A 22726-nucleotide genomic window follows, 5' to 3' on the forward strand; every position below is an offset into this window, starting at 1 on the left:
TCACAAAAACTTAAAAAAAATAAAGTCTTAATATAAGTGACGTTAGCAAAAAATGAAGAAGAGAACTTTATTTTACTATAGAAACTTATCTGCACATAAAATCCTTATTTTATATCATAACTCCTACAAGTGAGTAACTATGAAAAGGACAAGGATAGCAGAATGACTCTAAGATTATGTAGTTGACTAAATTATTGTTTAATCTTTTAATAAGCTGTTATAACTATACTTGGCACAGAGATTTAGGGTATTAAAAACCATGCTGACAAAAATTGCTGCCCCTTTTTTTATTTAAGAAAACTCAATCTTTGGCTAAGTGGAGATGAGACATTATGCTGACTGTGTTATATTATGAATGCACTAAAATAAACAGACAGATGAAGCAGTATGCTATTTCCAAAAGCAGTGCAAGTGGAGTGAAAGCATTTCCATACGAACCTGGCTTTAAAAACTGGGCTGTCAAAAGAACAGTTAAATGTAACACAAAGTAAGAAACTGTCCAATCACTAATGGTCGTTTTTTTTTTTGTCTTGTTTTCAATTCACTGCTTGCAATTAATGTATTTATTAAAGAAGAGTGAAAGCATAAGTAAATTCACGAGTCAAGACCAGCTGAGAGATTCAAGAGCAGCGTGTTGTGACTGACAACAGTGAAAGGAAAAGCAAATGTTAAAGGGAGAGGAAGAAAAAAGAAAACTTTAGGATTATACACATTAGCACCACTTTTACAAAACCACTCAAGATGGCTGTCACCTCAAAAAAAAAAAAAGCTATTGATACAAAATGATAGTGGCATTTCTCAAACTTTAGGTGAAACTGTTCTTTAATCAAATTTATATTCCTAAGTATGAATAAGGAACGAAATGTCAGGGTCTATATTAAAATTATTACCATGCCACTCTATGTCCTTATGATTATAACAAAGGCAACAGAAAGAATGAACATACCTCTCCCAGAACCTCTTCCCCTTACCAATCTCCTAGATTAAGTGAATGACTAATACAGAAAATCTGGACCTTTCCTATCATTCCAGACTACCTGCTTTTGGAGGAAAAAAGGCAGCTCTGTGACTCTGCAGAAAGGGCTAGTATTCAGTATGGTCCCTTTTCCTACCAAAAAAAGAAAAAAAGTTTTATAAACACTTGTCAAAAATCCAATAGGCTTAGGGATGATGGATAACACAAGGAAGACGCACCAAAATACCTCATAACAAAGTAGAACAAAGCAGACTTGCTATCTCTGAAATGATCAAAATGTTCATTGAACATTCACCGTGAAAGAACAAGGGACTCACTCGTAAACGTGTGAAAATAATAATCTCTTCTATCTGGAGTTGTGATTTTGCTAATTATTCCCATGGATGTTATTTATAACAATAAATTGGAGTGAGTAATTTAAAGCCCAAACAGGTAATCTAGACATAACAAGGGCAATGAGCACTAAATTTACTTCTAAAGTAGTAACATTTTACTATTTCAGTCACTACAGTAGTGACTAAAAAATCTTTCGTTTTTATTTTAAATTAAAGTATGTGATTTGAGGTTTAATTATAATGTCATAGAACCAAAATTAATAGAAAATTTTCTTTTTTAACACTGGTTTTTAACCAACAAAGGGGCATGACAATGACAGTCTGTTTATAAATTAAATGCACATGGAAGAACTGCAGGAAAATTCTACCCATCTATTTAAGTAAAATCTACCCCTAATGTGGGGCTCAAGCTTATGACCCCAAGATCAAGACGTGTATGTTCTATCAACTGAGCCAGCCAGGCACCCCAAGGCAAATACTAATTTTAAATTAACTGATAAAGCAACTGACATTTGCCCAAGGGAGGCAGGCCAAAAAACTGGTTTTCCACTTAATTCATAGAGTTCCCACAAGCTATTTGTTCCTCTCTGTGCGCAAGACCAAAATGGTGGCAGTGTGGAATTTTCTTTGGTTAGGCATGAATTTCTTAATTCTGGTCAAACCATGAAACTGAACTGAAAACCCAAACTTTTTTACACCTATTACCTCAGTTGGCCTTTTTTCTTTTCTATTTCTAAAGTTAAATATATAACTAAAATGTTATATTTTTACCCTTTGTTCCCTTCTATTATATGTGTAAGAAAGGAGAATATAATTTTTAAATGGGAAGATCTCTGAAAGCAAGAAATGTTAAGTATTATAAACTATCAACATGCTGAAACACAATACCAGAAAAAACAAAAACAACAAAAAAACCTCATTATTGTTTCAGCCATTCCTCAACACTTGTATTTATTAACTACCAAGTAGAAACTTTTCCCAAGAAATTTTCTCTACTCCATAAAGCTATATTCCATCACAGTAACAATGACCATTTTGGCAACAGCACCACCAATCTGTATAATGGGACCCTGCCAAAACACAGAGAAAATTTTACTTTATTATAAGAGGCTGATTCCAGTTTTTATAGCAGGAAATAGAATATCATGTCTCAAGAGAAAACTATACTACAATTATGTCAGTGACTGGACGAATATTAACTCCACACTCAATTTTCTTTTAGTTGACAGCCACATTCAATTTACACCATTTAGCCCATTTTCAACAGTGACAAAAACAGTAAGTCTCTTGAGTGGATTGTAAGCTTTGCTGATTGTGTATTAAAAGACTCTATAAGCAAAAACCAAATGCTACTAGGTGAACCCATGCAAACAACAAGTTGTAAAAATTCCCGAAACAAAAAATCTATAGCTCACTACAGATGACACAATGAAGACCAGAGAGAAAAGCCATATAGTAATGCTACACCATTCAGCTCCAAGAAGCACATTATTTATAGTGCAGTCCACATATGGTCACTGCTAAATGTCAAATCAGCAGTCTTATAGTTACAGTTTGGAACTAGTGGAGTCCACAGATCTAAACAGATATGCAACATGACAAAACTCAATTATACATATACTTCTAAATCCCTACATGAGCAAAGTAAACATCAGCAACTGGAGTTTGAAAACTTACATTAAGTTTTTAAAACTGTTCTGTCAACCTAAGAACTATAAAGACGGGATTTTTATTAGGTAAAACAAAGACCAACTAATGGCTGATGGTAGTTTTACTTCCAACTGCAACTGTGACAACGTATTTTACTATGATGCAGGTATTTTGTTTCTGTACAGCTTACAATCATGCCCCCATCTCATTTCTCATATCGATGACGAAGGTCATAAAAAACCATATATCCTAAATCACACCAACCAGTTCTTGGAACTCTAGACTGAGCTATAGCTTTAGATTAAGTTTTGTTTTCTAAGTATTTTATCCTTATTAAGAAAGTAGAGCATATAATTATAATGGCTGGGACTTAAAAAATCACTAAGCAGTAACTTAAAATTCAAGTCCTAAAAAGTTTTTTTGTAATAAAGGTAAAAAACATTAATACTTTCCATCTTCTCTGAATCCAGATAATCAAGTTGTCTGGCAATTCTTTCATAATTTTCTTAGAACAAAGTTTTATTCCTGACCAAAAATTTCATTGAAAGATACCTGGTTGGTTGAAATAAAGCAGGGGAAATAAAACTTTTTAACAAAGATTATGAAATACTTTATAAATGCTGGATTTTGAGGTGTTTTCCACACTTCCTGATTGAAAGGGAAATACCTGTATCATCAAACTAACAAATCTAGGCTTCAGAAGTTTACTAAAAGCATAATGCATTATTGAGTCTTTGTATTTCATTCCCCATCTTGCCAGTTTGCAACAAATTTACCCTATTACCAAAGGAAAGGACCTTAATCCTATACTCACAATAACCCTTCACACAGGCATATTTCTTGGCACAAACCTGTGCAGAGACTTCCACGGTTACCAGCTGCTGCAGATTACCTTTGTTTTAAAAAAAAAAAAATGACTAGACCTTTAGCTCCTGCAATGATCTGTAGACTCCCAAAGCTGCATATTTCCAGCCACTTTTGAGTTGCATGCTGTAGCAAAACAGTCAGCACCTCTCAATAGATATTGCTGCAGAGAAAGATTTTAATTCAGCAGAGACTCTGTGTGAGAAGCAATGCCATTTCCCCCTAAGAACAAGAGAGTTCAATATAGCCAGCCAGCCATGTAACTAAAATATATTTATTTGGTGGGCATTCCTTAGGCAACAGGGCACTTCCTTTTGGGGGGAGGAGGGGAAGAGGGGAATTGATACCACAGTACCAACTTCCATGCCAATTGTTTTAGCAAAAGTTTCTTTAAAACCTTTCTTTAAAAACTTTCAATTTGTCCCCAAGTGATTTGGTAAGAGAAATAAAATCCCTCCTGTTGTGTGTCCCCACTTCTATCTAACACAATGCAGACTATGAAGCTCCTCTTCCTACTACCTAAACTACCACATCAATATTTATTTATTTATTTGTTTCAGGAGTAAATTTTCATTATAAGTATAATATTAATATGTATCTCTGAACATACACTTATTTATAAAAAAAATAAATATCCAGTCTGATTACGATACCATTCATTATTTTAAGTGGAGAAGATAACACTATTCAATAAACAGAGCATATATCAATTCCACTCCTACTCTCTCAGATTACTCAACAAGGATTACTCAGTCAGACTGTCTTCTGATAGAATTCTTCCTATGACATATGCTGGAAAAAATCCTGGACAGTGTGAGAGGAAAAACAGCATTAACACCTCAAACACCAAAGGAAGGAATTTTCCAAAAACTTTAAAATGTGGCCGTAAAATGCTTTAGAAATGTTAAATATTAGAGTTTTTAAAAAAATCTTTATTGAATATAGTAATAATGAATACTAAGCTGCAAATTTAGTCTAATTAAATTTCCTACAACTGTTGAGTCAGAGTACACACAGAATTATAGCTTATTTAAGAATATTAGCCATGTACCTTGTAGATATGGTACTTGGGTCTTGCTTCTGATAGTTATCTGTTCTTAAACTACGACCCAAAGAACATTTAAATAAAATGGAAAAATTAAATTATTTTTCAAGTACAAAATACTAATCTAGCTAGCTTACACACTTCATTGTAAAATTCTGCCTTGTGATAATTCCCAAGATGATATGGAACAAAGCACAAACTTCAGTGATTTTTAACTTAGCAATGTGGACTTGGCATTTTATCCTCAAATCAAAACACAAGACTGGGCTTTCAGCACAATATCAGATATGAATTCTCCCTCTGCAGCATTATCACATGCGTCATCAATTACTGCCATGCCTAAGTCTAGCATCATGCCAGCACATTAAGACAGAAGGTACTATATGCAGTGTTCACTGGACCAGAAGAACAGAAATAAGAAGGGGAGGTGGGGGAGAAAGAAACCCTAGAGAAGAAATTAAAAAAAGGCAGACCGTGCAATACAAACCAGATCATGGCTGCTTAGCTAATATGGGCCAACTGCTGTGGAAGAAAAATGTCGAACACCCCAAGTTGTGTAAATTTCCGTAAACATCTAAACACACACACAAACACACACACAACACCAACCTAATTAGGAACATAAATATATGTTGATCCTTTACTATGTTACAGTTTTGGAAATAAAAACTAGAGTTAAAATATCTGTTCTCTCTATACTGCCTTATTTTCCTGAGGGAGGAGGAAAAAAGCTAGTGTTTCTTAAAAGGAGAGGGGAGATGTCTTGACTGCTATAAAGATTAAGATTTCCTCTTTGATCATTTTCACTCAAGTTTACCAATAACTCACTGAAACCCTTATTAAGATATGTACACTTACGCACAAATATTAAATACTGACAATACTGACAAGTTTAGACATTTTAACAATTAACTGTGTAATTTAAAAATAAAGGGCTTTTCAAAATGAAAATAATGTTTAAAAATTAAGATTTAAAAAAAAATTACGTCAGAAAAATAAATCTCCTTCTTCTATTACTTATATCAATATCCAAAACTAAGCCACGTAAAGAGAAAGAATCAGTTTTTCACAAAAACCAGACATCTACTTAAGCTACCAAATTTGTCATTTTTCACAAGTGTCTGGTAAATATATTAGTCCTTAACTATTAATAATGGAACATTTCACATGTGATTGCATTGCCCAAGAAAGGTGAAGCTTTTAAAGGATCAAAATACATTTTACTCCTTTATTCAATTTACAAAAACACTAAACTTTAACTTTAACTTGCTATCTTTAACAGAATATCAGTATGGGCCAAAATGATATTTTTCCATCAAATTCTAACTTGTTTCTAGATTTTTCAGACTGATTTCCCAAAATATAAATATTAGATTACATCCCAAACTCTATTTGATTATTGTAGGGCATGCAAAAAAAAAAGCTCTAAATTGTACTGTAAATTAAGTTTAAATTCATTCACATCAAGTGTCACACGAACACTACCTAACTAACTATGACCCAAAATTAAGCATTGATCATCTTACCGATTCTATAGGCTTGTCAAGTGATGCTTGTTCAATTTCCAAATGTCCTTCTTCATACTGATCAAAGTGATTACCCTGAAAAAACAAGACTACAGTTATTTTTCAAAAGTAATAAATGCCAAAATTATTAGTAATCTAATTAAACTAGGGATTATTTTCAACTTTTCATTCTTTTTCAGTAGACAAACTATGCCACAAATTCAGATTTTTCTAAATCTATAAAAATAATTTATTAGAGGAGTCTAGGCCTAGTAATATGAATTCTTCCTATAGCAAACACTGAAATTGCTAACTAAAATACTATCAAAAGCATTTGGGATTATCAACAACTTCTCAGACAGACTACATTATGAAGACTGCAGGATCTTAAAAACAAAGATCCATGTTTTCATAAACAATCTTGTACTAAAGAAAATAAATAGAAAAAAACCCTATATTACAATACTGTCCAATGTTAACACTGCTTTTAACAAAACTGCTAAAGCATTCAACTTTAAATTAAGCGCTAACTCCCAAGTTTCAAGGAATTCGAAAACACAATCTCTTGACATATTATTCCAAGTACAGCTATTCCTCAAATGATCTGCCAAGAGAGATAAACATGTCTGTATAATGCCATATTTGACTATAATCAAGCAAGCAGTCCCTGCAACTAGAATAAGTCAAAACAGTTCAACTGAGGAGAGGTGCAGACAACTAGGAAGTTCTCTCTAATCATGGTTTTTCTCTGATCTCCCTGCTCCATTAGAAAAGAAGAGCTCATAATTTGGCTTTAAATCAGAATACCAATTTTCTGGGTCCCTTTTTGTTACAAAAGAGGGCATGATGATTTGTGAGTCCTGAGTTGACCTAAACCAAAAGACTAAAGAGCCTACATTAATTCAGGACAATTTGAATGTTAACTTAACAAAAAGTTACTTTACTTTTTCAAGGTAAAATTTTAGTTGAATAAATAAAACTTAACGATACAGATCTAAAACATATAATCTGCCACACTGTATCACTAACACTAGGTTACTTGTTTCCCTCATCAGACTATAAAGTCCTTACGAACAAAACTAAATCTTACTTATCTTTTATAACCCTAAAAATAATGGTGGCTAAACATAAGAGAACAATTAGGTGCTAAAATTGTGTGGTAGTGGTAAAAAAATTCTGGAATTAGTGGTGGTGATAATGGTCATACAACATTGTTAATGTACTTAATGCCACTGAACTGTATACTTTAAAATACTTTAAACGGTACTTTTATATTGTATTTTATCACAATAAAAATGATAAAAATAAAAATTGTGCAGTAGAGTCTATCCAAAAGAAAGGAGTAAGAGGAACGGGTTTTCCAAAGAAGAAAAGCAAATCCTAAAAACTGAAGATCAGGCATTCCAAGAATGAGGAAAAGCAATCATCAACAAATACTAAAAATGAAAAAAATAGCTATAAACCCTGAAAGGATTTATCTATAATATTCTGTCCAACAATCTCTTTAAAATTAATACTTGACTCTTCTTTTAACTTACAAAGCAACATTTAAATGATTTGAAACAGTTACTTACAAGGTATTAATTGCAAAGCGCTTCAAAATTCCCAAATAATAAACATCCAAATACTTAGAGTAACTAAAAAACCTCACATTATAGAATGTCCCACTAAATCTAGTAATTCTTTCACTCCACAGCTGCTCTATATGATTTAAAGATAAAATCTCATCCTATCAACAATAATTGGATACTATTTTGTAAGTAACTTTAGAGTAACTTAGGACAACCATGTTTTAAATCAAAAGAGAACTGCCCCCAAATTTATCACTATAAAGATGATATAATAAAAGCACAAACACTTGCAAATATTATGAGAGAACTACCAAGTAACTCTACAAAAAAGAATATGGATTATCTAGGAAAAGCCATTCTAGTTCATCCTTACTGCATAAGAAATCACTCAAGGGGCGCCTGGGTGGCTCAGATGGTTAAGCGTCTGCCTTCAGCTCGGGTCATGATCCCAGGGTCCTGGGATCGAGCCCCACATCGGGCTCCTGGCTCAGTGGGAAGCCTGCTTCTCTTTCTCCCTCTGCCTCTCTCCCTGCTCATGCTCTCTCTCTCTCTGTATCTCTGTGTCTCAAATGAATAAATAAAATCTTTAAAAAAAAAAAATCACTCAAAATTTTCCAAATAGATAATGAATCATTAGCAAAATCCTTTCATCTGTAGACTTAAAATCATTTAAAGATTTTATTTATTTTTTAATTAATCTCTATACCCAATGTGGGACTCAAACTCACAATCCTGAGATCAAGAGCTGCGTGCTCTACCAAATGAGCCAGCCAGGTGCCCCAGACTTAGGCATTTTAGAAAATTCATCTGTAGATTACAAACAACAAGTTCCAAATGAGATGCTTAACAAATTTCTAAACACAGCCAGCTAAGTTTTCAAATAATTCTGGATCTATCAGACACAGTACAAAACAGGATTAATAACACAGTCTGAGTCCAGAAAAAGACCCATCCTTTTATTATTAACTGATCTTCAACAAAGGTGCAAAGATAATTCCATAGAGAAATAATAGTATTTTCAACAAATGGTGCTAGAACTGTAGATACTGCTAGAACAGTATCCATATGTAAAATAAAAATGAGCCTCAACCCATACTGCACACCATAGTAAAAAAAAAAAAAAAACCCCAAAACATATTGCAAACCTAAATGTAAAACCTAAGGGGTGCCTGGGTGGCTCAGTCGTTAAGCGTCTGCCTTCGGCTCAGGTCATGATCCCAGGGTCCTGGGATCGAGCCCCACATCGGGCTCCCTGCTCCGCGGGAAGCCTGCTTCTCCCTCTCCCACTCCCTTTGCTGTGTTCCTGCTCTCGCTGTCTCTCTGTCAAATAAATAAATAAAATCTTTAAAAAAAGTAAAACCTAAAATTATAAAGTTTCTAGAAGAAAATATATAGGAGAAAATCTGTGACCTTGGGCTAGACAAAGGTTTCTTAAACTACACCGCCAAAAGCACAACCTGTAAAAGAAAAAAAATTGAAAAACTGGAGTGGGAGAAAGTATTCACAACTCTCATACCTGATAAGGGACTTGTATACCCAAAATACACAAAGAACTTTCAAAACACAGTAATAAGAAAACCCAATTTTAAAGCAGGCAAAAGATTTAAACCCATTTCACCAAAGATGACACACAGTAAATAAACACTCAACATCATTAATCATTAGGGAAATGCAAACTAAAGCCACAAGGTGATACCACTACACATCTATTAAAATGGCTTAAAGAAAAAGAAACTTAAAATATTAAGTGTTGCTGAAATTGCTTGGGAACTCTCACAGATGGTGGGAATGTAAAATGGTACAGCCATTTTAGAAAAGTTTGGCAGTTTCTTATAAAAAATTTTTTTAAAGACTTTATTCATGTATTTATTTGACAAAGAGAGAAAGAGTACAAGCAGGGGGAGCAGAAGGTAGACGGGGAGGGAGAAGCAGGCTCCCCACTGAGCAAGGAGCCCGATGTGGGGCTTGATCCCAGGACCCTGAGATCATGACCCGAGCTGAAGGCAGATGCTTAACCGACTGAGCCACCCAAGTGCTCCATAAAAAAATTTTTTAAAGATTTATTTATTTGACAGAGTGACACATTAAAAAAAAATTAAACACACACGGTAGCACCTGGGTAGCTCACCCAGTTAAGCAGCCAACTCTTAGTTTCGACTCTTAGTTTCGGCTCAGGTCAGGATCTCAGGGTCATGGGACCAAGCCCCCATGGGCTCCACACTCAGCAAGGAGTCTGCTTTTCCCTCTCCCTCCCCCTCTGCTCCTCCCCCTGCTGTTTCTCTCTAATAAAATCTTAAAAAAATAAATAAACACACATTTAACAAAATCCATCAATACTGTCCCCAGGTATTTACCCAAGTAAAAGGAAAAATTTATGTTTATACAAAATCCTGTCTTGTAAATGTCTGGAAACTAATCAAATGTCCCTCAATTGGGAAACAGATTAAAATACTATGGTACACGCAGGGGCGCCTGGGTGGCTCAGTCATTAAGCATCTGCCTTCAGCTCAGGTCATGATCTCAGGGTCCTGGGATCGAGCCCCACATCGGGCTCCCTGCTCAGCGGGAAGCCTGCTTCTCCCTCTCCTCCCGCTGCTTCTGTTCCCTCTCTCTCTGTGTCTCTCTCTGTCCAATAAATAAATAAAATCTCTAAAAAAATAAATAAAATACTATGGTACATGCAATGAACCACTGAACTCACCAATAAAAAGAAACAAACTACTCATACAAGCAATAACATGGATGAATCTCAAATATGTTATGCTAAGTGAAAGAAGCCATACTCAAAAAGTTATTGTATAATTCCATTTACAGGCATTCTGTAATAGGCAAAACCTGAGAAAAGAAAACCGATCAGTGGCTGCCAGGAGCTATATATGATTGTGTTGGTGGGTACATGATATTTTGTTAAAATTCAAGGAACTGAACACTAACATGAGTGAATTTCACTGTATCTTCATTATAATTTCTTTTAATGAAAAAGAACAGAAAAAGCCAGTATTTCTACATCTCCCCCCTTAAAATATTTAAGCAGTAAAAACATTTATGTTTTTTGAAGATTTTATTTATTTATTCATAAGAGACAGAGAGGCAGAGGGAGAAGCAGGCGATGCAGGACTCGATCCCAGGACTCTGGGATCATGACCTGAGCCAAAGGCAGACGCTTAACCATCTGAGCCACCCAGGCGCCCGCATTAAAAACATTTAAAATCTGTTGTGTAAAGATGTTTTAATGGTGGTTACATGAATCTATACATGTGTTAAAATTCATAGAACTATACATCAAAATAAAAGTCAGGGGCGCCTGGGTGGCTCAGTTGGTTGAACATCCAGACTCTTGTTTTTGCCTCAGGTGATGATCTCTGGGTGGTGGGACTGAACCCTGCATCAGGCCCTACACTCAGTGCAGAGTGTTTGTCCCTCTCCCTCTGCTCTGCCCTCTATCTCTAAAATGAATAAATAAAATCTTTAAAAATAAAAGTATTGGGCGCCTGGGTGGCTCAGTCGTTAAGCGGCTGCCTTCGGCTCAGGTCATGATCCCAGGGTCCTGGGATCGAGCCCCGCATCGGGCTCCCTGCTCCGCGGGAAGCCTGCTTCTCCCTCTCCCACTCCCCCTGCTTGTGTTCCCTCTCTCGTTGTGTCTCTCTCTGTCAAATAAATAAAATCTTTAAAAATAAATAAATAAATAAAAATAAAAGTATTACTGTATAATTTATTAAATTAAAATAAAACAAACTGGAGTGCCTGGGTGGCTCAGTTGGTTGTGTCTGCCTTTGGCTCAGGTCATGATCCCGGGGTCCAGGAATCGAGTCCCACATCTGGCTCCCTGCTCAGCACAGAGTCTGCTTCTCCCTCTCCCTCTGCTCCCCCCATCCCAGCTGGTGCTTTCTCTCTCTCTCTCTCTCTCATTCTCCCTCAAATAAATAAAAAATCTTTAAAAGTAAATAAACTAAAAAAACATGCATAGACAACTCTAGAATACATCTAGAAGCTTATACTAGATATTACCTCTGAGAGAACTGAGTGCCTAAGGGGACAAGAGATGTGACGAAGGCCGTTTTTAACTGCATGTTTTTTCCTTTTGAATTTTCTACTTAATACCCTAAGACTCAAATACTCTAATGAAAATCACAACCATTCTGTTTATCTTTGAATGCTTAATCAGCACCATTCAAAATAAATTTCTGATGAAATTATTTTAAAATTTTAAAGTGGTGTTGATTCAAAAATATATATAATTTTCATTTTTAAGTGTTGAAATATAAAAACAAAATAAAATCATGATTTGTTTGGACATTTGAAACTTTTTTTAAAAAAGCATATACATCAGACATAAAGACCACAAGGTCAGTTAATTTTTTTTGCCAGTCTTCTCAATTATTGATGCCAGAGTTGCTCTTTCGCTGAGAGGGTGACTATATAAAAACAAACAAAAAGGCATCTACCAATCATTCACAATGTAATCCCAACTTTAATAAATTTCTATTAAAAAAACTAATCAGTTTATGGGATGCCTGGGTCCTTGCTCAGCAGGGAGCCTGCTTCTCCCTCTGCTTGCCGCTCCCCCTGCTTGTTCTCTGACAAATAAATAAAATCTAAACAAAACAAAACAAAATCAGTTTAGATAGAAAAAATTAATAGTGAAAGACACCAAACTATCTGGACTCAGAAACTTAAAAATTATAACCAAATGGAGGAAGGGGGTGGGGGGATGGGTTAGCCTGGTGATGGGTATTAAAGAGGGCACGTATTGAATGGAGCACTGGGTGTTATATGCAAACAATGAATCATGGAACACTACATCAAAAACTAATGATGTATGGTGATTAAAATAAAATAAAATTAAAAATAAATAAGTTATAACCAAATGATCTCTTCAACAAAACCAACAAATTTACACATTAAAAAATAAAAATACTGGGGCATCTGGGTGGCTCAGTTGCTTGGGCATCTGCCTTCGGCTTGGGTCATGATCCTGGGATCAAGTACCATGTCTGACTCCCAGCTCAGCCGGGAGTCTGCTTCTGCCTCTCTCTCTGCCTCTCCCTGCTACTTGTGAGCACACACTTTCTCTCTCAAATGAATAAATAAAATCTTTAAAAATAATAATAATAAATATAAAATAAAAATACCCTGCTGGTATTTTTGACTAACTCACAGTCTAAATTTGAGAGTGTTAAGGAAAGAAAGCTCAGAGAAGAACTCAATTTTAACAGTTTACTCCTGTGGTCTTGCTAAACAGTACATTTGTACCAGCTATCTTTTGAGTACCTATTAGTAAGTATCAGGAACTGTGTGCCTCACAGGCATGATCTCAATTAATCCTCTCAATGACCCAACATGGTAGGTATCATTCTTTATCTGCATTTTCAGATGCAGAATTCAGAGGGTATAAGAAATTTGCTTAGTTACTTGAACAGTTAAGTAAAGAAGCCCAAATTCTAAACTCAAGTCATTGTAACTTTAAAGTTTGTGTTCTGGGGCATCTGGGTAGCTCAGCTGGTTAAACGGCTGCCTTGGGCTCAGGTCATGATCCTGGGGTCCTGGGACTGAGTCCCACACTGGGCTCCCTGCTCAGTGGGGAGTCTACTTCTTCCTCTCCCTCTACCCCTCCCCCCTGCTCGTGAACGCATGCGCACACGCTCTCTTTCAAATAAATTTAAAAAAAAAAACAGTAATAAAGTTCACGTTCCTTCTGGTATCCTATTTTGTGATATTTTTTTTCCAGGTGGAAGAGACATGAGGAAGAACACTGGGATAACAGCACATTTTCCATAGCTATTACAAATTTTAAATACAGATGATATTCACTGTAGCTCTTCTCTAGTATATAAAAAAAAATTAGAGGGGGGCGCCTGGGTGGCTCAGTTGGTTAAGCGACTGCCTTCGGCTCAGGTCATGATCCTGGAGTCCTGGGATCGAGTCCCGTATCGGGCTCCCTGCTCAGCAGGGGGTCTGCTTCTCCCTCTGACCCTCTTCCCTCTCGTGCTCTCTGTCTCTCATTCTCTCTCTCTCAAATAAATAAATAAAATCTTTAAAAAAAAAAAAAAATTAGAGGGGCACCTGCGTGGTATAGTCGGTTAATCATCCAACTCTTCGTTTTGGCTGAGGTCATGATCTCCGGGTAATGAGATGGAGCCCTGCGTAGTCTGCTTAGAGGCTCTCTTCCTCTCCCTCTGCCCCTCCCCCCAACAAGGGGGCGGGGGGGGGGGCGGGGGGGGACGATGGACACTTTCTCTCTCAAATAAAGAAATCTTAAAAGAAAATTAGAGGGGTGCCTGAGTAGCTCAGTCGTTAAGCATCTGCCTTCAGCTCAGTTCATAATCCTAGAGTCCTGAGATCGAGCCCCACATCCGGCTCCCTGCTCGGCGGGAAGTCTGCTTCTCCCTCTCCCACTCCCCCTGCTTGTGTCCCCTCTCTTGCAGTGTCTCTCTGTCAAATAAATAAAATCTTAAAAACAAAACACGTTTATTAAAAAAAATTAGAAACAAATGTCCAACAGGGGAAGAGTTTAATACTATTTTATTAACAAAACAATCAGGGAGTCACAATAAAAAGTTTAAAACTATACAGAAACAGGTTAAGTTACACAGAGGGGAAAAAAATCAAAAAGGTAGTTCACTAATTACAAGTGTATAAGATTCTTTATGTGGACAAAAACTAAGTGGTATTCTGAAAATGTGACAGGAGCTGATAAATATATCTGAAGAAACACATCTAACAAACACCTGAAGTTTAATTTTTTTTTTTTTAATTTAAATATGATTTCACGGGTGCCTAGGTGGCTCAGTCAGTTAAGTATTTGCCTTCAGCTCTGGTCATGATCAGGGTCCTGAGATTGAGCCCCACATTGGGCTCCCTGCTCAGCAGGGTGTCTGCCTCTTCTCCTCTCTCCCTCTGCCCCTCCCACCCCCACCTCATGCTCTCGATCTCTTTCAAATAAGTATTTTTTAAAAAACACGATTTTAGTGATAGAAGAGGACTTTAAACAGCCTGAAAAAAAAACTCCACAACTAAACATGACTAAATTAGTGAACCGATACTACTTCTTAATATGAGTATCTGCTTGATTTGCCGTAATAGACCAACCAATTAGTTGCAACATTCGAAAAGTATAAAAACTGCTTATATATTTTTTACTTAGAACTTACCCTTTTAAATATTAGGACTATAATACCAAGTCGCAAACAATAAGAAGCACCTACCAACAAAAAAAGTACTTTTCACACAAGAAAAATTATCATTACAACTTTCATCTTAGTAATTTAAACTGGTTATCACCAATTCTAAGTCCTATAGGTATTGCTAATTTGCTGTATAACTTCAAACAAATCATGTTACATTTCGCATCCATTGTGTACTCATTTACAAAATGAAGAACTTTAACTGGACACTCTTTTATGTCATTTCTTGGTCTAAAACTTCATAAATTTGCAAATTTAAACTGAATTAAATTTGGCCTCTAGAAAATGGTTAATTCATTTAAAATTTGTTAATACAAAAATATATGCCATCAATTCCTACATAAGAAAAATACTAACCACAATGGCAATAATCCTTGGAGTGAAGCATAAAACATTTTTCAACTACCACCAAAATAAATGTAGTCTTATTCCATGACATGTAAACCAAGTAAAAGCAAACAAATGACCTTGGTTTGGTGATGACTTTTTAGATTCAACACCAATGGCATGAGTCATGAAAGAAATAATAAGTCAGACTTTGTTAAAATTTTAAACTTCTGCTCTGCAAAAGACACTGTGAAGAGAATGAGAACATAAGCCATAAATTGGGAGAAAATATTTCTAAAAGTTACATCTGATAAAAAATTTATCCAAAATATACAAAGAACTATTAAAATTAAATAAGAAACAAAGAACCCAATTTAAAACTGGGCAAAAGATCTGAAATGATACCTCACCAAAGAAAATATACAGATGGCAAATCAGCATAAGAAAAGATGATCAACATCATACATCATTAGGAATTGCAAATTAAAATGAAATACCACTACATATCAATCAGAATGGCTAACATCCAAAATACTGGGTGGCTCAGTCAGTTAAGTGTCTGCCTTCAGCTTGGGTAATGATCCCAGGGTCCTGGGATTGAGCCCTGTGTAGGGCTCCATGCTCAGTGGGAAGTCTACCTTTCCCCCTCCCTCGGCCCACTGCCCCCCCCATCCAGTTTGTGCATGCAAGCAGTCTCTCTCTCTCTCAAAAAAATAAAATCTTGAAAAAAAAATTAAAATCTAAAACACTGACAACACCAAATGCTGACAAGGGTATGGGAGCAAAAGGAACTCTCATTCACTGTTGCTGGGAAGGTAAAAAAGCACAGCCACTTTAGAAGACTGTTTGGCGATTTCTTACAAAACTAAACATAGCCTTACCATACAATCCAACAATTGCATTCTTTGGTATCTACCCAAATGAGTTAAACACATATCTACACAAAATCCTGTGTACAGTATTTCTAGCTGCTTTATTCATAATTATTAAACTTGGAAATAACCAGGATCTCCTTCAAAAGATGAAGAGATTAATTAATGGTGGTATATCTATATAATGGATTATTATTCAGCACTAAAAATGAGCAATCAAGCCACAAAAAGACATGGAGGAAACTTGAATACATATTTTTTCAAGGATTTTTTATTTATTCATTTGAGAGAGAGAGAGCACAAGCAGGGGGTGAGGCAGAGGGAGAGGGAGAGAGAGAGGGAGAAGCAGACTCCCCACTGATCGGGGAGCTGACACAGAGTTCGATCCCAGGACCAAGAGATCATGACCTGAGCCGAAAGCAGACGCCCAAACATCTGAAACACCGAGGTGCGCCTTGGTACATATTATTAAGCAAAAGAAGCCAATCTGAAAAGGTTACATACTGTATGATTCCAAATATAGTACATTCTGGAAAAGGCAAAACTACGGAAACAGTTAAGAAAAAAAACAGTGATTGGGGCTCCTGGGTGGCTCAGTCAGTTAAGCGTCTACCTTCGGCTCAGGTCACGATCCCAGGGTCCTGGGATCAAGCCCCATGTCGGGCTCCCTGCTCCACGGGGAGTCTGCTTCTCCCTCTCCCTTTGGCTCCTGCTCTCTCTCTCAAATAAAATCTTTAAAAAAAAAAAAAATCAGTGGTTGCCTGGAACTTTGGGGAATAAGAATGGAGGAATAGGTAAAGTGCAGGAGATTTTTAGGGAGGTCAAACTATTCTGTATAATACTATAATGGTAGATACATGTCCTTATACTACATCTGTCAAAACTGACAGAACTACACCAACAAACATACCACACTCTGATATGAGATACTGATGGTGGGGACATGGTGTGTGAATGGGGAAAGGATATAGGGGAACTCTGTACTTTCAGCTCCATTTTGCTGTGAATCTAAAACTGCTCTAAAAAATAAAGTCTAGGGGCGCCTGGGTGGCTCAGTCGTTAAACGTCTGCCTTCTGCTCAGGTCATGGTCCCAGGGTCCTGGGATCGAGTCCCACATTGGGCTCCCCGCTTGATGGGAAGGCTGCTTCTCCCTCTCCCACTCCCCCTGCTTGTGTTCCCTCTCTCGCTGTGTCTGTCTCTGTCAAATAAATAATATCTTAAAAATTAATAATAAAAAAGTAAAGTCTATATATTAAAAAAAGCAAACAAAAGAGTTAATAATTTGAGTAAACCCATAGTCAACATTTCCAAAACATTTCTTCCCAAAAATATGTCCATTTTAAAACTTTGCTGCAAAATTATAAAGTTGGTAAGTGATTACTTCTAAGAAGTAAAATGAAGGGGTGCCTGGGCAGCTCAGTTGTTAAACGTCTGCCTTAGGTCCTGGGATCAAGGCCCTCATGGGGCTCCCTGTTCTGCGGGGAGCCGCCTTCTCCCTCTGCCTCTCTCTTTCTCATGAATAAATAAAATCTAAAAACAAAAAATATTCACCTTTACATTTGTACTGTTTTTAATAATACATTTTAATAAACTAGGGGCACAGAGTTCTAAATAAAGACAATGTTAATATTTTTTATTTTTTTTAAGATTATTTATTTGAGACAGAGAGAGAGAGTGCAAGAGAACACAAGCATGGGGAGTGGCAGAGGGACAGGGAGAAGCATGCTCCCCACTAAGCCCATTGGGGAGGCTTGATTTTGCCAACCCATGAGATCATGACCTGAGCTGAAACCAAGAGCTGAATGTTCAACCAGCTGAGCCACCCAGGCGCCCCATCCTAATAAAACAATTTAAAGAACATATCTTACTACACCACTCTACTAGCTGCACATAGAGTAAATCATAGATCAGAAAGTCCTCTGCCCTACAAAACCAGCCTTGTACCCCTGCACTCTCTCAATGGGAGTCCCCACACTCCTCTCCTGCATCTGGCTAAGATCCAGCTCACTTCCACTTTGAAGTCATGCCTGACTCTCCTAGTCTATGTTCTTCCAACTTTTTGTTTATATCTGTTAATGGTACTTAACATAATTGCAATTCACTTTTTACCTGTCTCCTCCTTCATAAAGCATATTCCTTAAGTCCAGGCACCCTTTTCTTCATCTGTATGTCTTGTGCCAGAACAGTTCTTAGTGGATGCCATATAATGAATGAATATTAAGTGTTGAGTTAGAATTATGTGTCCTTTTATGTAAATAAAAGTGAAGAGACTGGTTCATACAAGATTTTTATTTTTACATTAACCACTGCAAAGACGCAGTACTTCCACATTCTTTCTGTTGCCTCCTAACCAGGTCTTTTTAAGGTGAATTGCACTGTTCAAATAATAATGTCCATCAAGGAAGGGTTTGGTTTTTTTCTTGTTTTTTAAGATTTTATTTATTTATTGAGTGTGTGTGCTTGAGTGGGGGGATGGGGGCAAGGGGAGAGGGAGAGGGACAAGCAGACTGCCCACTGAGAGCAGAGCCAGACTCAGGGCCTGATCCCAGGACCCTGGAGGTGGGTCCCATAGTGTAATGGTTAACACTCTGGACTCTGATCCCAGGACCCTGAGATCATGACCTGAGCCAAAACCGAGAGTTGGCCAGCTGCTTAACTGACTGAGTCACCCAGGCCCCAAGGAAGGGTGTTTTTTGTAAAATACCTTTTTCTTTTTAAGATTTTATTTATTTATATGACAAAGAGCAAGAAAGCACAGCCGGGGGAACAGCAGAGGAAGAGGGAGAAGCAGGCTTCCTGCCAAGCAGGAAACCCCATGCAGGGCTCAATCCCAGGACCCTGGGATCACGACCTGAGCCAAAGGCAGACGCTTAACGACTGAGCCACCCAGGCATCCCTATAAACTACTTTTCTCCACACATTTTGTTAGGCAGAACTTAAATCTTATACTTAGATAGGTTACTTAAATAGCCTCTTGTCACAGGTGAGGAAACAGTGTTAACATTAACGTTGTCTTGGGCGCCTGGATGGTTCAGTCCGTTAAGCAGCAGGGAGTCTGCTTGAAGATTTTCTCCCTCTGCCCCTCCCCCCACTCATGCTCTCGCTCTCTCTAAAATGGATAAATAAATCTTAAAATAATAAAAATTTAAAAATAAAATGAAAAAACTGTTTATTAGGATTTAGAGGGGGGATGCAAATATACAGAAAACAAAGGAGGAAATTGTTGGACAATGGACATTTGGAGGGATAGACAGATACCTCCTTCCTTAAAGAAAGAAGAGTTAAGGGAGGCCTGGGTAGCCCAGCCGGTTAAGCATCTGCCTTCGGCTCAGGTCATGATCCCAGGGCTCTGGGATGAACCTGCTTCTCCCTCTCCCTGCTTACTCCCCCAGCTTGTGCTTGTGCACACGCTCTGACAAATAAATAAATCTTTTAAAAAATAAAAAAATAGAAAGAGGAATTAAGAAATACTATATTTGTTGGCCATTAAGGTGCTCAAAGAAGAATTATGAAACACAGCTAAACACAGCTTCTTTCTTTAACCAAACAAAGCAAGCAATTCCTGGTTTCCTGGAACCAGATCACTTAAAGCAAATCTTTTTCCTACAGGAACAATGTTCAATTTCAGATTCATGCTCCTAATGAAGGCTTATGTATCAATAAGTCATAAGTATACCTAACAATATCACAAACACAAATGTGTAAGTCAAAGTGTTTGCTTTAAAAGAATAAACAAGGGCACGCCTAGGTGGCTCAGTTAAGCGTCTGCCTTCTGCTCAGGTCATGATCCCAGGGTCCTAGTATCTAGCCCAACATCCGGCTCCTTGCTCAGTCGGCTTCTCCCTCTGCCCCTCCTCCCCCCTCCTCCCCCCCACCCCCCCCACGACTGCATGCACTCTGATAAAATCTTCAAAAATAAATAAATAAAAGAATAAATAAATAGGGATTGCCTGGCTGGCTCAGAAGAACATGGGACTCCTGATCTCGGGGTCATGAATTCAAGTCCCATATGGGGTGTAGAGATTACGTAAATAAAAAACTTTAAAAAAGATTAAAGCAACATACACTAAAAATTAGAGGGTCCCTCTGTGCTATAGAACATATAGAGGTACTGGGGCACCTGGGTGGCTCAGTCAGTGTGCTGTCCAACTCCTAATTTCTGCTCGGGTCATGATCTCAGAGTTGTAAACCTGGTTAAGGTCCTCTCTCTCCCTCTGCCCCTCTTTTTTTTTTTTTTTTTAAAGATTTTATTTGAGAGAGAGAGACAGCGCACAAGCAGGGGGAGAGGCAGAGGGAGAGAGACAAGTAGATTCCCTGCTGAACAGGGAACATGACGTAGGGCTCAAACCCGGGACTTTGAGATCATGACCTGAGCCGAAGTCAGACACTTAACTGACTGAGCCAACCACGTGCCCCTCTCCCTCTCTTAAAAACAAGACAAAACAAAACAGCAACATATATAGGTACTTAAGACAAACTGAAATATTTATTAAATTAGATCCAAAGTTAATGACAATTACAACATTAACTAAATTTTTGCCCTTTAAAAATTTTTTACAGGGACACCTGGGTGGCTCAGTCATTAAGCATCTGCCTTCGGCTCAGGTCATGATCCCAGGGTCCTGGGATCGAGCCCCACGTCAGGCTTCCTGCTCTGTGGGAAGCCTGCTTCTCCCTCTCCCTCTGCCTCTCCCCCTACGTGTGCTCTATCTCTGTGTCTCAAATGAATAAATAAAATTTTTTTACAAACTGTCACAGCCAAGCAGACTCTGAAGAGACATGGCAGCTAAATGTTAATGAGGTATCCTGTATGGGACCCTGGAACAGAAAAGGACATGAGGGGAGTATTAAGGATACAGATATGGCCTTGAATTAATAATAATGTATCAATGTCCACTGATATGGATTATTAGTCCACTAGTACAGTAACAAATGTGCAAACACTAATGTAAGATGTTAATAAGGGAAACTAAGTGCTTATCTATGGGAACTCTTAACTATCTTAGCAATCTTTCTGTAAATCTAAAACTGTCCTAAAGTAAAAGGTTTATTTATTTATTTTTTAAATGTTCTAATATTAATACAGTCTTTTTTTTTTTAAGATTTTATTTATTTATTTGACAGAGAGAGAGACAGCGAGAGCAGGAACACAAGCAGGGGGAGTGGGAGAGGGAGAAGCAGGCTTCCCAAAGAGCAGGGAGCCCGATGTGGGACTCGATCCCAGGACCCTGGGATCATGACCCGAGCCGAAGGCAGACGCCCAACGACTGAGCCACCCAGGCGCCCTAAAAGGTTTATTTAAAACAAAGTTCTGAGAGGGGTCAATATCACTCCATACACATAGACATGAAATACCTTCAGAAACCTTATCCTAACAAACTTATTAGATAATACAGGATTTGGCAATCAGTTAAACTTAGAGGAATTTTTTTTTCTTCTTAGAGTGAACAAGAGTGCATGTGAGGGGGGGGAGGGAGAGAGAGAGAATCCTGAAGCAGACTCCCCGCTGAGCGCAGAGCCCCATGCGGGGCTCGATCCCAGGACCAAGATCATGACCTGAGCCAAAATCAAGAGTCAGCCACTTAACTGACTAAGCCATCCAGACACCCCAAGAGAGAGAATCTTCATAAGCAGGCTCCACACCCAGCACACAGCCCCAGGCAAGGCTCAATCTTGTGACCCTGAGATCATGACCTGATCTGAAATCAGGTCATACACTTAACCGACTGAGCCACCCAGGCACCCTTTAATCATCCCTATTTCACAAATAAGAAAACTGACACACAGATTGTCCCAAATTCACAAAGCCTTCTGATTCTCTGGGTAGGGGACAGGGTGTATGGCAGGAATAAATGTAATTTTATTTTTATTTGAGTATAGTTGAAACACAGTGTTACATCAACTTTAAGTTGTAACATGTACAACTTAGCAATGTAGGGCTTGATTCTTAGTCCCATGTTTCCACCATTGTGTTATACTATACAAAACTCAAAGATTTTAAAAAATAAGTAACTCTGACCATAATTCTGAAACAATATTCCATGTAGAAAACAGAGTTAGTCAAAACCTGCTATTTATCACAAAAGACATGGAAAGACTGAGGAAATGTTACAGATTAGAGGACACAAAGAAGAAATAACTACATGCAATCAATTTAGAATCCTGGGTGGGATCCTGGAACAGAAAAAGAGTATTAGTGGATAAAAGTGGTTAAATTCAAGTAAGGTCTATGGTTTAGTTATTATTGTACCAATGTTGGGGCACCTGAGTGGCTGGTGGTGGTGGTGATTATGATGATAGTAATAAATATTTCCTGCCCCCCCCATTTTCATCATCCTGATGAACTTAAGACTTATTAAGATCATTCTATCTAGGGGCTCCTGGCTGGCTCAGTCA

General features: G+C 37.5%; 1 protein-coding gene across 7 annotated transcripts in view; it reads right to left on the reverse strand.

Annotated features, from left to right (window-relative positions):
• GPATCH8 (G-patch domain containing 8) overlaps positions 1-22726 on the reverse strand; it is a 118901-nt gene that overhangs the window by 82019 nt on the left and 14156 nt on the right. For 2 of the 7 annotated variants that reach the window (XM_027625570.2, XM_027625573.2), the window contains exons 2-4: positions 6397-6471; positions 5358-5392; positions 439-456 (exon numbers count right to left, since the gene is read on the reverse strand). Coding sequence is in view for 1 of the 7 variants with exons in the window: in XM_027625568.2 (XP_027481369.1) it covers positions 6397-6471 (75 nt within the window). In the remaining 6 variants the exon portion in view is untranslated. Of the gene's footprint in view, positions 1-438; positions 457-5357; positions 5393-6396; positions 6472-22726 lie in introns of those variants that run through there. The other 5 variants (XM_027625569.2, XM_027625571.2, XM_027625568.2 and 2 more) reach the window with 3 other exon arrangements.

This window comes from Zalophus californianus, chromosome 16 (genome assembly GCF_009762305.2).
Source record: "Zalophus californianus isolate mZalCal1 chromosome 16, mZalCal1.pri.v2, whole genome shotgun sequence".
Classification (NCBI taxonomy): domain Eukaryota; kingdom Metazoa; phylum Chordata; class Mammalia; order Carnivora; family Otariidae; genus Zalophus; species Zalophus californianus.